General features: G+C 44.9%; 1 protein-coding gene across 3 annotated transcripts in view; it reads left to right on the top strand.

Annotated features, from left to right (window-relative positions):
* Window positions 1-11561, top strand: part of LOC136421360 (uncharacterized) — a 38522-nt gene extending 26961 nt beyond the window's left edge. The window contains exons 2-4 of one of the 3 annotated variants that reach the window (XM_066408596.1): window positions 1115-1231; window positions 4085-4191; window positions 6034-11561. In XM_066408596.1, coding sequence (XP_066264693.1) covers window positions 4102-4191; window positions 6034-9387 — 3444 coding nt within the window. In that variant the 5' untranslated portion in view covers window positions 1115-1231; window positions 4085-4101 and the 3' untranslated portion in view covers window positions 9388-11561. Of the gene's footprint in view, window positions 1-1084; window positions 1232-4084; window positions 4192-6033 lie in introns of all 3 variants that reach the window. The other 2 variants (XM_066408595.1, XM_066408597.1) reach the window with 2 other exon arrangements.
* The last annotated feature ends 2029 nt before the right edge of the window (window positions 11562-13590 follow it).

Raw genomic sequence — 13590 nt, 5'->3', positions numbered from 1 at the left:
TTTTGTAAAGGAATGCTTTCATGTATACCTCATACTTTCTAATTAATAGTGCAATTTTCCTTCGCAACGGTTACTCTGTAATCTTAGGTCTTAATTTCTCGGGGATAGCTAATTACGGTCTTTCGTAGGAACAGTAATTGATTTTGGAAGCCGGGAAGGACCTTTTTTATAAACCATTTGACCTGTCGCTAACAAGGTACTTTTGCGGCTGCAATAGCCACTTGTCGTAAACATGTATGTAGGAGAAAGTTATTTACATCCTGTAGCTCATTTTGTCCAGAGGTCAATAGAATACTTTTGCGATAAAAGAATGAGCATATTCCTAACGCTTGGGCGTTAAAGTAAGATCGCCAATTATAATATTTCTATACATGATTTATGTTCAATTCCTGAGTGAATAACTGTGTTCATCATTTCTTAGTCTTAAGTTAACTCTCTTGGTATCAATAGCTTAGAAGATGGACGTTGAAGCAAGATCGCTAATTCTAACATTTCTATACTATATTCAATTCCTAAGAGAAGATTTGTTCGTCATTTCGAAGAGACGGTGACTGAAGAATGTTCCGTTAAGCTTATGTTATACCATTCAACTCTTGTTATCAATAGCTTATAAGATATAGGAGTGACGTTTGTTTTGAGTGCTTGGGTAGCTTTCATTCTGTACCTGAGGAAGGGCTTGTTTAAGCCCCTTTTCCACTAGACGGCGATCGCTGAGCGTCCGAACAGCGACCAAGATTAGATTTGTGTGATCCTTGATTTCATAATTGTAATTAGATTTAAGACAATAAAACACAATCAAATGTAAATCAAATCAGTCTATGAAGTCCGTTAAGCAATCCGTGAAATCTTTGGTCACTCGTTTGCAGCCTCTAGTAGAAAAGAGGTTCGTTAAATCTAAAGGTATGACTTAGAACTGTGAAAACAGGATGTTGATATCGCAGTTGATCCTTCGTCAGACATCCATGCTCCAGCGGAAACCAGCAATTTCCTGTCTTTACCTGCCGCCGTCATCGCGATTCTTTATTCACCTTTCACTGACCCGGCCTTTCCGGTTCTGACGCCATATATATAACATCTGCCACAGGTCGGCCCCCACACTTCTTTGTCTCGGCAGATTCACCTGAAGATACGACCGCATTTCTCCTTCTACGGGTGGGCGACGAAGACGTCTTCTTCAGGGATCTTCAAGTTGGCAATTTGTAGCTGCTGCTGCTTCGTTCGACTTGCTCAGGTATGTTGACTGATGTTTCGCACAGTCACCTTTTGTATTGTACGTTACACACCCGTAACCAAGGGTGAATCCTGGTTGTTTTTCAAGCCTTATGTTGTTAAGTTTGAATATTACTTCTATTAGGATACAGTTTGCTTACTCTAAATGTTTGTGCTGTAATACTCAAATATTTCTTTACTTTAGACATTTTAGAATTTTCAACGATGAATGAAACATAATGTTTCAGCCTGTAAACTGCACAGATTCGCTCATGGATGGATGAAAAGTTTTAGAACACAAACTACAGCTATTGTTTCAAAACTTGTTTTAGCGTTTTTGTGTTCGCGTTTGTACAACATACGTTGAAAGGACCCATCCGTGTATGTATGTTGTTCAGTAAACATTTCAACTATGTGAGCACACATTTTAGCATGTCCCGAGGTGTGACACCGAACAATGGGCACGATTTTAGCCAGCATTTTAACTGCCATCGATTTGAAGTGAAATATTCTCTTGTTTCTATTCCTCAAATTATCTTTAATTCGGGCTAGTTGTCTGTCTGGAATTTGAAGCTGTCCCATAAATCAAGACATGATGTCTCTTTCGATATACACAAGAGGTTAATCCGGCAAGTTTTCTCGCGCTTTGTGGCTAAATCGGTTCTATAAATCAGCTACAATAAAACCTTAATGTCTACAGAACGGACACACAGTCAAGCCTCTCTGTAGCCACTCAAGCGACTTGAAAATTGGCACTACTGATACAGTATAGACAGGATTCGTAATGCTTGGGTTAGCGCTAAAAATATGGGACCACCAAAAGTGGTTACAATGACCAGATGGTCCTCATGTAGAAGTGGTCACTTGTGCAGGTTTCAATACTCGCGAAACGTATCGAATGACCGGATCATAAGCCACTTTCAAGTGGTACAAAATGTCTCATTGCCTTTTAGAGGCCATAGGGGCAGTGGGTTTTTTTCCACCGTGTCTAAGGCACGGAAGACGACTTTTACCTCCCCCGCCGAAGTAACATTTCTACACCTGGGCGGAGTGAGGAAAGTCGTCTTAAGTGCCTTTCCCAGGGGATACAACATCAGTTGCATGTCAGGGAATTCGAATCTAATTCTGGCCCAGAAAAGAAGATGCCCCCTATGTAACCTTGCCCGGATGGCTCCAGACGGAATTCCGGGGCCCATTGTTGCGACACATTACGATCTCGCCCTGAGCGTGTTCGGGCTTCGATAACATTGTTCTAGAGACGACAAATGGTGTTTCGTGCCCCCCTCACTATCCCTGCATACAGACATGGCGGAATTCCTGTCGTTCCACGTGTGATTAGGTCTAATTTTCGTCCCGACTGAAACACTAGTCTGAATACATTTAGAACACTACCGATAAATCAGGTCTTGAGGCCTCTGGCTTTGTATAGTTCAATCTTGCAACCGTTCCATTCGAGGTATCATTGTCTTGCACACATTCAGTGCTACTTAAAGAAGTGTATGACTAAAAAGTCACATAGTTTAGGCCGTCCCTGTGGTCATATTAGGGGTCATAAAATGACCTACCCCGATACGCAAGGCCGATTTTCTCACCATACCTGTAAAAAATCAGGCAAACACGATCAGAGGTGAAATCTTTGCCCTTAACTTAAGATCTTACTTATTGAACAACAAATTTTTGTGTGGTCGAGGAGGTTCTATTTAACTGGAGGAGGGACTTTCAACTGTTGAATGGAGCCTCCTTGGTGTAGTTTAGGAAACACGCCCCTCCCCTTCTCCCCTATGTATAGGATTTGAGGATATAGCTTTTGGCGAGATTCCAAATTGTCCCCAACTACTGATCCATGCCCAAGGTTTTCCATAATGCATAAGAAGTAGCTCTAAGTTATCAGGTAAAACGTTCCGTGATCAAACCTTATCCAAGAGCTTAAATGATTCAAATCAGGTGTATTCTAAGCTATTCGTATCAACCCAACCAATACCTGTACACCTTTAGTTGTAAAAATAGACCTCCCCGAGCACATGAATAATTTGTCTATTCTTCAAACCATATAATGGAACATTGTGCCGACATTAGCCGCGCTCACAAATCACACATGACGAGATGACGCCCAGGATCCCGTAGGGACATAAATATTCTATTCAATGTGGCTTTTGGTAATCCCGAGATGACAATAGGTAGGTCATAAACAGAAGCCCTACATAAGACACAGTACAAGTTAGCATACAGGTAGCGTACAGGTAGGTGGTGGGTTCTGAAGGAACTCGTGGCTGTGTGATTAGTCACGGTCATAGGGGTTGCCAAGCTTCCTTTTAGTATGCAGCTTCTTTCCTGGCTGTAAACAGTCATTGGCAATAGGTAGGTCATAAACAGAAGCCCTACAGTATACGCGCAAGCATACAGGTAGCGTACATGTAGGTAGGTGTTTTTTAAGGAACTTGTGGTCATGTGGCTAGTGCCATAGTGGTTTCCAAGCTTCCTCCTTCCCCTTAGTAGGCAACTTGTTTCCTTCCTGTATACAGTCACTGGCAATGTAGAAGAAATCAATGCGGATGCCTTTCTTAGCTCATTTTTACGAGCGACGGTTAGGAAAAATGTAACAGACTAGGCTCTGGTTTTCTTTTCATTTATGGCGCTAAATCGTATGTTTCAGTTTGAAGTCGTCTGTCTCAGCTGTCAATCACTGACGATAAAACGGTTCAGCACATGTGACAAGCCTTACATCTGAGATTAATTCGACTTAGATCTTAATTGCCTTTCTTCTTGAATGTTGATTGAGTGAAACTACTGTTTAGTTTGTAGATTTAGTGTGATGTAGACGTGTCTCAAGTATGCATAGTTTTAGACTAAATTCAATCCACTTGTGTTGATGTAGGGCTACCAGTTCTCAAGATGGCGGGCAATCCCATGATGATGTACGGTATCCTGATCCTGATGGTTGTTGGAGACTGCGCACTTGGCGCCCCCACGATTCTGCATAATGTGAGTATTTCGAGAAATTCATCAACATTATCTTAACATTCCACAGTCTTAAGGCTGCAACTGTTTGAAAGTTTCTTAAAACATGTTGTCAATTTCTCTGTAGACTTAAACTTTTAATGATAGAATCTGCGAAGAACACTTGGTGCCTTAAACAATAAAAGAATGGTGCCTATTCTTTCGAACACATTCCAGATGCAAATGACAGTGATATGTCTTAGACAAGATACGCCTCTTCCTTAGCTTCCGTAAATGATGAAGACAATTGTTTTCTCGCAATCTATGTCTAGGATCTTAATAGAATCGAGCAATTTTGTCTTTCAATGACGACGATTTCATGCCAATTATTGAGAGACGCTAATTACTCCCAGAACCTTCATTAATTGTTAGGTATCAACTTCTGTCAGCAGTTACCATAATTAGTTTTTATTTCATCATTCTATCCTGTCATAGGAATTCTAGAGGACGATAAAGCTACCTATATGTAGGCTTGTCATATTATTATGAGTAAGACCCGAAGCTTTTGGCAATGCTTGAATGTTTTGATGCCCTGGTTGTCTGAAATGTGATAGTTTTACCAGAGGCTAGCTGTTGGTGTCACATATTTTAGTCTTTTGTGTTGAGAAGTAGAGTTTTATTCTGATTGATGGGTAATAAATCATGTGGGTAACGATTCCGACACATTGTCTGGAGCAGACTCCTGGGGGTCAGCTCAAAAGTCACGCGATCGCCATAAGGAAATTCTCTGGAAAATATTTCTCACTGCAGGAAATTCTATATTTGCGTACACCTTAATGCAAAAAAGTCAAAAGTCACACGATCCTGGAAAATAATTATCACTGCAGGAAATTCGATCTTTACGTACACCTTAAAGCAAAAAAGTCAAAAGTCACGCGATCGCCATAAGGAAATTCTCTGGAAAATAATTATCACTACAGGAAATTCGATCTTTACGTACACCTTAAAGCATGTGTAAAGGTTATGATTCTTTAATATTGTACAAAAAATGTGACCTTTAGGCGTGCCTTTAGGTATGATAGGATTTTGCGCGCATTGTATAACACAAGGGGAATTACAATCTTACGGAAACGTATCAGAAACAACTAACATTCAGATCGTATTTTCAAATGATACTTTTTGATTTTCATGTCCACTTTGGGGGGGGCAGGATGAAATATACATGTTCATAATGCTGCCTTTTGCACTAAAATCTAGCATCTGCAGTTTGCTACAAGATGTTAAGCTGGCCCTTCTTCTGCCTAGAGGATATACAAATTTGATAGCTGATGTTACATGGATAGATGACCATCTATCCGTCCCTGTGTATAGTCTATGCTGAGTATTAACTTAGATTTTGCTTTGATACGTTGATGAAGGTTAGACATCCTGGTAAACAATATCAAAATAGAAATCAATCTCTACAACTGGATAAGATACGGAAACTACTTCAGGACGTTTCAAATGACATCCATCACTCTTCTTCAGCGTCACTAGAATGAACTGGCATAACATTAACAAGTAAATACTAATACATGAGATGTAACTGAAAATTTATTAGTATTGACAGTAATTGACTATTTCTATTAGTGACTCGTTCTGCCATTCTTGTGAGGCGGAAGAAGAGTGATGCATGTCACTCGAAATCTCCGAATCTTATCCTGGATTCATTGTTTTCCTGGATGTTTAATCATCATCAACGTATCAAAGTAAAATGTATGTTGATTCTCAACCTAGAATATACACAGAAACAGGCCATCTATCTATGTGACATCATCTAATCTTAATCTCTTAAACAAAATCTAATCCAGGTACAGAGATTACATTGTGTTTGAATTGATTTCTCAGGACCGCCTGTCCCTTGACGGCTGGACGGACACCCAGAGCCCGTTCGTCCCGTGCTCAGAGGACCAAGAATGCGGCCACAACTTCAAGTGCTCGGCGACGTCCTGGTACCAAGTGGACGGCGACTACCCCCGCATCTGCGTCCCGAGGACCCAGTCTCACGAGAGCAGCCCACCTGCGTTCGTCACGAACCTAATGTCTCCTGGAGAGCCCGGTCGGTATAACCTTTACTATTGTTACTACGACAAGGAGTGCCCGACGGGGGGAGTGTGTAAATGGGTGAGCAAGCTCGCCTCCGGAATCTGCCTCTACCCGGACAGCAAGCTCGACTTCACCGAGTTCGCCGAACCGCCACAGCACAAGAGCGCCTCTAGCCAAATCGTCCGGTACTGCAGCACCAACGACGAGTGTTCCTCCGGCGAGTTCTGCCTGAACGAAGAGTGGATGACCAACCTCGGTTACCTTGACTACGGCGTGTGCATGCCCAAGGGATACAAGTACGGACCGGACAACTTCCCCATGCACTTCCAGTCGGAACCGGTAGATGTCCAACATCGTCAGGCTGACCAACACCACAGGCAGTTGTCCGTTGGGAACGCTCTCCCTCAGATGGGTGATCCCAACTCCATCGTCTACTGCCACTCCGACGGCGAGTGTCCCAGCCAGCAGTACTGTCTCTTCGGCGCTTGGGAGGGGATGTTCGGGAAGTTCGACTACGGCGTGTGTATGCCCAGGCGACCGGCGGCACAAACGCCATGCACCATGAGCTCCCAGTGTCCCCAGTCCGAGTACTGCTCGTACGAGGGTGTTTGTAAGGCCATGTTATCCAACCAGCCAATGGCGTCCGGTCAAGTAGCCCCGGTTGCCGCACAAGCCCAACCGGTACCGAGAGCACAGCCGAGGGTTCACTACTGTAAGTCCAGCGCTGAGTGCACCGCTGGGGAGTACTGTTTGATGAGGCCGGAGAGTTGGAAGAAGTTCGGCTCGTTCGACTACGGCGTCTGCATGCCCAGGGTAGCCGGTCAGGCTATTCCTCAGCCGCCCTCCGCACCAAACCCGCCGGTCAGCGTGGCGCACACCCGCTGTACCTCCTTCGCAGAGTGCCGCACTGGAGAGTACTGCTCCCCCGACGGACGCTGTCTCCCCATGTTTATCAACCAACCTCTGGCCGCTGGACACGTGGATCCGGGCGTCATGGGGACCGACCCGTCCCAGGGCCCGTCCAAAGTCGTCTACTGCAAAGGTAACAGCGACTGTCCCGCGGGAGGCAAGTGCGTGATGGGCGAGTGGACGCAGTTCGGCAGGTTCGACTACGGAGTCTGCATGCCGAAGAACTGGCGACCGTCGCTGGCCGGAGGCAACCTCCTGCTCCTCCCACAGAGCAGCGACCCAAAGCCGTCGGGAAACCAGGCGGAGAGCATCATATACTGTTCCCAGGATAGTCAGTGTGGGTTGGGTGAGGTTTGCCTGCACGGCGCGTGGACTCAGATGGGTTACTACGACTACGGCGTGTGCATGCCCGTGCACACGGGGCTTCGCTCCGCTGCCGACGACTCTTCGGGACATCTCCGTCAATCCAGCGACCCGGGGACGGCCAACGTCATCTGCACCGTCTGCAAGGACGACACCGACTGCCACTCCCAGGACTACTGCACGGCATATATGGGCAGCGATGACGGCTTGTGCTGGCCTCGGCAAGGCGGGCCTACACCCCCGAAGGTGCCCGGCTCAACCATCTGCAAGCAGATGACAGCAGACTCTGCAAAGAGGTGTACGGGTGACCGGGACTGCCCCACTGGCCAGTACTGCAACACTTTCCTCCTGTCGCTCAACCACCAGGAAGGTGTCTGCATCCCGAAGGGAGACGCCCCTGCAGTAGTGCCGCCCGCTCAATACCAACCCGTCCCGCAAGACGACTCCTCCCTCTGCAACCTCTGCAAGACTGACGCCGTCTGCGGCAGCGGATTCTACTGTACGGCGTACCTCGGGAGTGACGAGGGCGTCTGCTGGCCGCGACAGGGCTTCGGACTCCTCAACGTCATCCCCGGGAAAACCGTTTGTAAGAACGGCGCTCCCGACCTCGCGGGCCTCGCTCTTCCCGCACAAGCACAGCCCGTGGTGACGCTCACAACACCACTAGGCAAGGTGAGATGCAAACTGTGCACCAGCAGCGCAGAGTGCCTGTCCAGCGAATACTGCACGGCCTACAAGGGCACGGACCAGGGACTGTGTTGGCCCAACCAAGGTCCCCTGGTTCCCGAAAACCTGGTCCCCGGGGTCGACCTCTGCTCCGGTTCCCCTGACTTCAAGATGTGCAAGAGCGTCGCCGACTGCAATAAAGAGACGGAGTACTGCACTGCGTTCAAGGGAGACGACACCGGAGTCTGCTATCCTCGCCTTGCCTCCATCCCAAGCAGCGGTAGCTCGGGCAGCAGCGCCCCCTCGGGAAGCGCTCTGGAAGCGCAGGCTCAGCCAGTAGCCGTGATAGGAGAAGCCAGCTCACTAACGTCCGTGACAGGTTCGGCCTTCGCGTGCATGCTCTGTTCCGCGGACGGTGAATGCGACAGCTCCGAGTACTGTACGGCGTACAAGGGTAGCGACAAGGGTCTATGCTGGCCTAAGGCCGGCGTCCCAGGTCCTCCCAACCCCATTCCGGGCCAGAGCTTCTGTAACTACTTCGCCGGAGGTGGAGGCGGTGCTGGCGGTGGCGGGGACGGAGACGACGCCAAACCAAGCACGGAAATCAGGCTGTGCAAAAACGACAACGACTGCAAGGTGAAAGAATACTGCACCGCTTACCTGGGCAACGACAAAGGCGTGTGCTGGCCTGTGGCCGTGGCGGCTGCCCAAGTCCCCGTCGCCGAAATCCAATTCCAGCCGGTTCCCAAACCCGAATCTCAAACTAGCGGCCAAGGAGGCGACAGACCCGCTTCGTCCACCCTTTGTAAGCTCTGCAAGAAGCAAGATGCCTGCGCTATCGACGAATACTGCACCGCGTATCTCGGCAATGACGAGGGAATCTGCTGGCCGAAGATCAACGCCCCAGCCTTCTTTCCGGGTATCTCCATTTGTCCCGTCAAGACGACCACACCGCAGCTCTGCAAGACTGACAGCGAATGTAAAGAAGATGGCAAGTACTGCACCGCCTTCATGGGCACCGACTGGGGCGTCTGTTTCCCAAAAGAGGGAGGGGCCATGTACAAGCAGGACCAACCCATGGAGTTCAAGTTCGAAGCCCTGGTCATCGATCCAGAGGCACTGGCAAAATCCCGCATGAAAGAAGTGTCTAGCTCGGAAACGGAAAGCGATGACGATTATTTCAACACCGACAAACTCCTGGAAAAATTGGCCGTGTAGATGATTAGCTGAGCTGGCGTTCCTGAAGATTTTTGTTCAGACAGCTTTGTCTGAGAATTGAAAATGTTTTCCTGGTTTGAAAGCAATTGTCAGTTGGGAACATATCAGCTCATCCAATTTGACACTGGTCCTACTGTCCTTCGTGCGACACTCTCTTGTCGAAAGATAAATACAAACATGTAGGTCTCGTATTACTTCAGAATCCATTCTAGTCGAGCTACATTACGCACATGTCCCAATCACACTTTGGGCGTACTTTGTCAAAAATAATGCGAAGAATCACGGAGTACGGTGTAACACTAGTTCGCCTAAATCCGTTGGGTAGCCTATATCCGTTGCTTGTTAAAGGGAACTTGTTAAATGCAACATCAGAAATAACACCAGGATTGCAAGCTTGAGAGATTCACATATATAGCATCAGTGACAAAGGTAATCATAATGCCTGCATGTAACAGGAAGAAATGATGGTTTACTCTTTCGCCAGATTGGTGTCAATTAACTCTTACTGATAAACCCAACGGATTTAGGTAAACTAGCGTTATGTTTGACTCGTGTAACTGTGACTCCAAACACTAGCACGTGCAAACAAGAAAGAAACATTAACTATGCAATTTATGATAAGCTTAGTTTACTACTTCCATTTATATAACACCTGCGGCATATTACTGTCAAAGAACATCGTCATGTGATTTTTTTTGTTGGTCAGCCATTTTTGTTTTACCCTAAACGATCCCATCATGCACTGGGTGTTCTATCTATAAAATGGAGCTGTGTTGTAAGTTCATGTAGTACACTCAGTGTATGGTCTATCAGATTTTTTGATTTACAAAATGATTGCCGTTTTAACTATAACGTTACATCACGATGCATAACAAGTTAACTTTGCCGATGTTCTAAAAACAATTTGTTCTTCTACTGACGTCACTGCTAATGACGTTGAAATGTATTTATTTTGCTCCTTGATCTATATACATTTATGAAATGACTTTTATTGTATATAATTTGGTTGTAATTTGGTGTTTCATATGTGGCTGATAGCTTTTTCTATTATGGGTCTTTATTTTGTTCCTTTAAGTTGATAAATTAGTCTGATATTACAACTTAAATACTTGTTTTAGTTGTGTTCCTGTCTGTATGTCTGTTTTTCCAATATACCTTATAAGGATTTTAGTGTTAATTTATTTGAGATGAATTACTCCAATGTTTTGGGAAGCAAGAAAACTAAAAAAAAGAACATTTCTATTGCTAATGCTGTGTAGGTATCCACCTTTTCTATAATCAAAGCACTTTACCGAAATAAGCAGTGGAATTTATGATGACTATAATTTATTGTCCTGTATAAGTCGCCTAAGATAATGAGAATCGCTGTGTCTTAGATGATAATTCACATTTTCTGTCCTCCTATATTTTGCTAAAGTTTTGTTCCTTGTAACAAGGATGTTCTCTTTTGAAACCTCCTTGTCAGTAGCCGGCATACATTGTACAGTGACAGCATCACTACAGGCATACACGTTTCTAACATGCTCCTGCTCTCTCGAAAACCAGTTAAACCTCAGTTGTGAGGATACAATCCACTGTGTGAAACTGAAACATCACAGTAGTGCTATGAGGACACGTTTTGCATGTACATGTATATGTTACTAGTAAAGTGTTACGCAGCTCCACATATCCGTTTCCAGTATGCTACAAGCTGTATACCACATGCAAATTCAAGATGTATACGGCAGCTCCAAGAATCCTTGTTACAGTATACAGAAGTCTACATGTAAGCATAGTCTTGATATTTTGTATTCCAATAAAGATTTCAAAACGTATCGCATAGTTATCCTAGGCCACGTGATACCTAGTACTGTAAATGTATTTAAGTTCGCGGTGGTTTTATATTCGCGGTTTTCGCGGTCACCGCTTCACTGCCAACTAAAATTACCGCGAACACTCCATTTTCTGCCTACCACGAAATTAAATCACCGCGAACTTAGATGCATTTACAGTATTTTGTACCGATAGGACATATACATTCCATGTATAACAGCACCTTCTCATGCAGTTCTTCCATATGTTGTTATCATGCATAGGTATGAACGATTTCATCCTAAACTGGTGCTGACGAGTGATAATCTACATTTAAGCGGGATTTTTTATAAGTTATTAAAGGGTTGGTAAAAAACATCAAATTTGGTTGTGTTGTGTTGTGCTGTGGACTTGTTTTGCTTCTATGGCTAACGATAGATATCCAAAACGGTAGATAACCAGAGAAAGAAAGAAAGAAAGAAAGAAAGAGAATAATAGAAAGCTGGAGAGAGTAGAGAGAGAGACCCTGTACAACACATTGGTCATTCCCAGCATGCTGCATGGGTGCGAGTTTTGAGACCCTTCAAACAGTGATCTACTCAAACTAGAGAGAGTTCACAGAAGGGGAGCAAAAAACATGCAAGGCATGCACTTTCAGACAGAGACGACAGCGTGTCTAAGTGCAATAGGAATGACAAGTCTGAAGTCAATTCTGGACAAGTGTAAACTCTGCCTTTTCGGAAAGCTGGTCAGTCTGCAAAACACTGTACTTGCAAAGAGAGTGTTCCTCCTCAGGCTGTACTCCTACATCCTAGCAAAACCAGGCAGTAAGACAAGAGGATTTGTGAACGAGTGTTTTGAAGTTGCTAAGGAATATGGCCTGGTGGAGTGGCTGGAAGGATACTGGTTGACAACAGACTTCCCTACAGTAAATGCATGGAAACATCTAGTGAAGACGACAATACAGACACAAGAGAGTGAGAGGTGGAGGGCGAGCACAGCGTCCGAAACCAACTGCCACAGGTTCTACAGAGTCCACCAGACAAACAACAAACCCCACAAGTTATGGACACTAGCAAGACAACAGCCAGAGTACCAGAGAGACCTTAAGAACCTCATACTTCTCAGTACCATCCCAACCAGACACACCGTAAAAACATGTCCAACCTGCCATGACCCTACAGAAGACTTGGTCGGTCATCTAGTCACCAGATGTTTCACTTTTAACCACTTACGACAAACCCTGGCAGAAGAAATAACAAACATTCTGGGAGTAAGAGTAATGGTAAAAGTACACGAACAACCAGACGAGAGATTCACAGAGGTCATGCTAGGTGCCGAGATAGTGGAAGAAGTTGTAGAACCAGCTGTGTGGAGCGCCTTCATCACAACAACAGCCAGATTGCTCCGCCCTCTGGCAGCCATGGCATTAAAGCACGCCACCTGGAAAGAGAGGCAAAACTGCAGCACGGGGGAAGGAGAATAGAGCACACGAGAGCTGAGTACATACATAGTATGTAAGTACATACGGGAGAAGAAGAAAGAGCTGAAAAGAGCTGGACTTTAACCACCCCCAAGAAAAGCCACAACACAGTCTTGGCAGAAGCTAGGCTACGAGTTAAACACGCGAGCTGTGGAGAACTGAGCTGTGTGGATTCACAAGGAGTTGTAGAGAATGATGCAGAGACAATGAACTTTGAAAGTGAAACTTCCAAAAGAACTTTAAAGAACTCTGAGAGTTATTTGTACAGTACACGAAACAGTTTTTATAGATATGATATGATAGAGCTGATCGAATGTTTCTTAATGTCCCAATGGTCATCAGTAGACTAGACGTGTGGGGCATGGGATACCCCTGGCAGGTTCGTTCACCTGGCCTCTGAGAGATTGTAAATACGAGTACGGAATAACAACAATATAAGAATATAAATTATTTTATAAAACAGGATCGCTATGTACCACATGTTAAGTGTCATGGCATCCCCTTTGTAAATACAACTATGCATCGCTCTCCCAAGGGAGGAATAAAGTACCAGAAAGAAAGAAAGAAAGAAAGAAAGAAAGAAAGAAAGAAAGAAAGAAAGAAAGAAAGAAAGAAAGAAAGAAAGAAAGAAAGAAAGAAAGAAAGAAAGAAAGAAAGAAAGAAAGAAAGAAAGAAAGAAAGAAAGAAAGAAAGAAAGAGAATAATAGAAAGCTGGAGAGAGTAGAGAGAGAGTGTAGAGTGGAGACAAAGAGACAAAGAGAAAGTGAACTTTTATGAGTACTAAGTCAAAGGACGAGTGTTAATACGGAAAGCTGTCTATGGCAAAGCCTAACTGTCCCTATCAGTAAATTGCACAGTTGAATATTGAATCTCAAAGAAACCTATTTCATATACTCTCCAAGCAGACGTTTCGGTCGGGGTCTAGCAGT

The sequence above is a fragment of the Branchiostoma lanceolatum genome, chromosome 16 (genome assembly GCF_035083965.1).
Source record: "Branchiostoma lanceolatum isolate klBraLanc5 chromosome 16, klBraLanc5.hap2, whole genome shotgun sequence".
NCBI lineage: Eukaryota > Metazoa > Chordata > Leptocardii > Amphioxiformes > Branchiostomatidae > Branchiostoma > Branchiostoma lanceolatum.
This window is presented reverse-complemented; position numbering and strand designations above follow the sequence as displayed.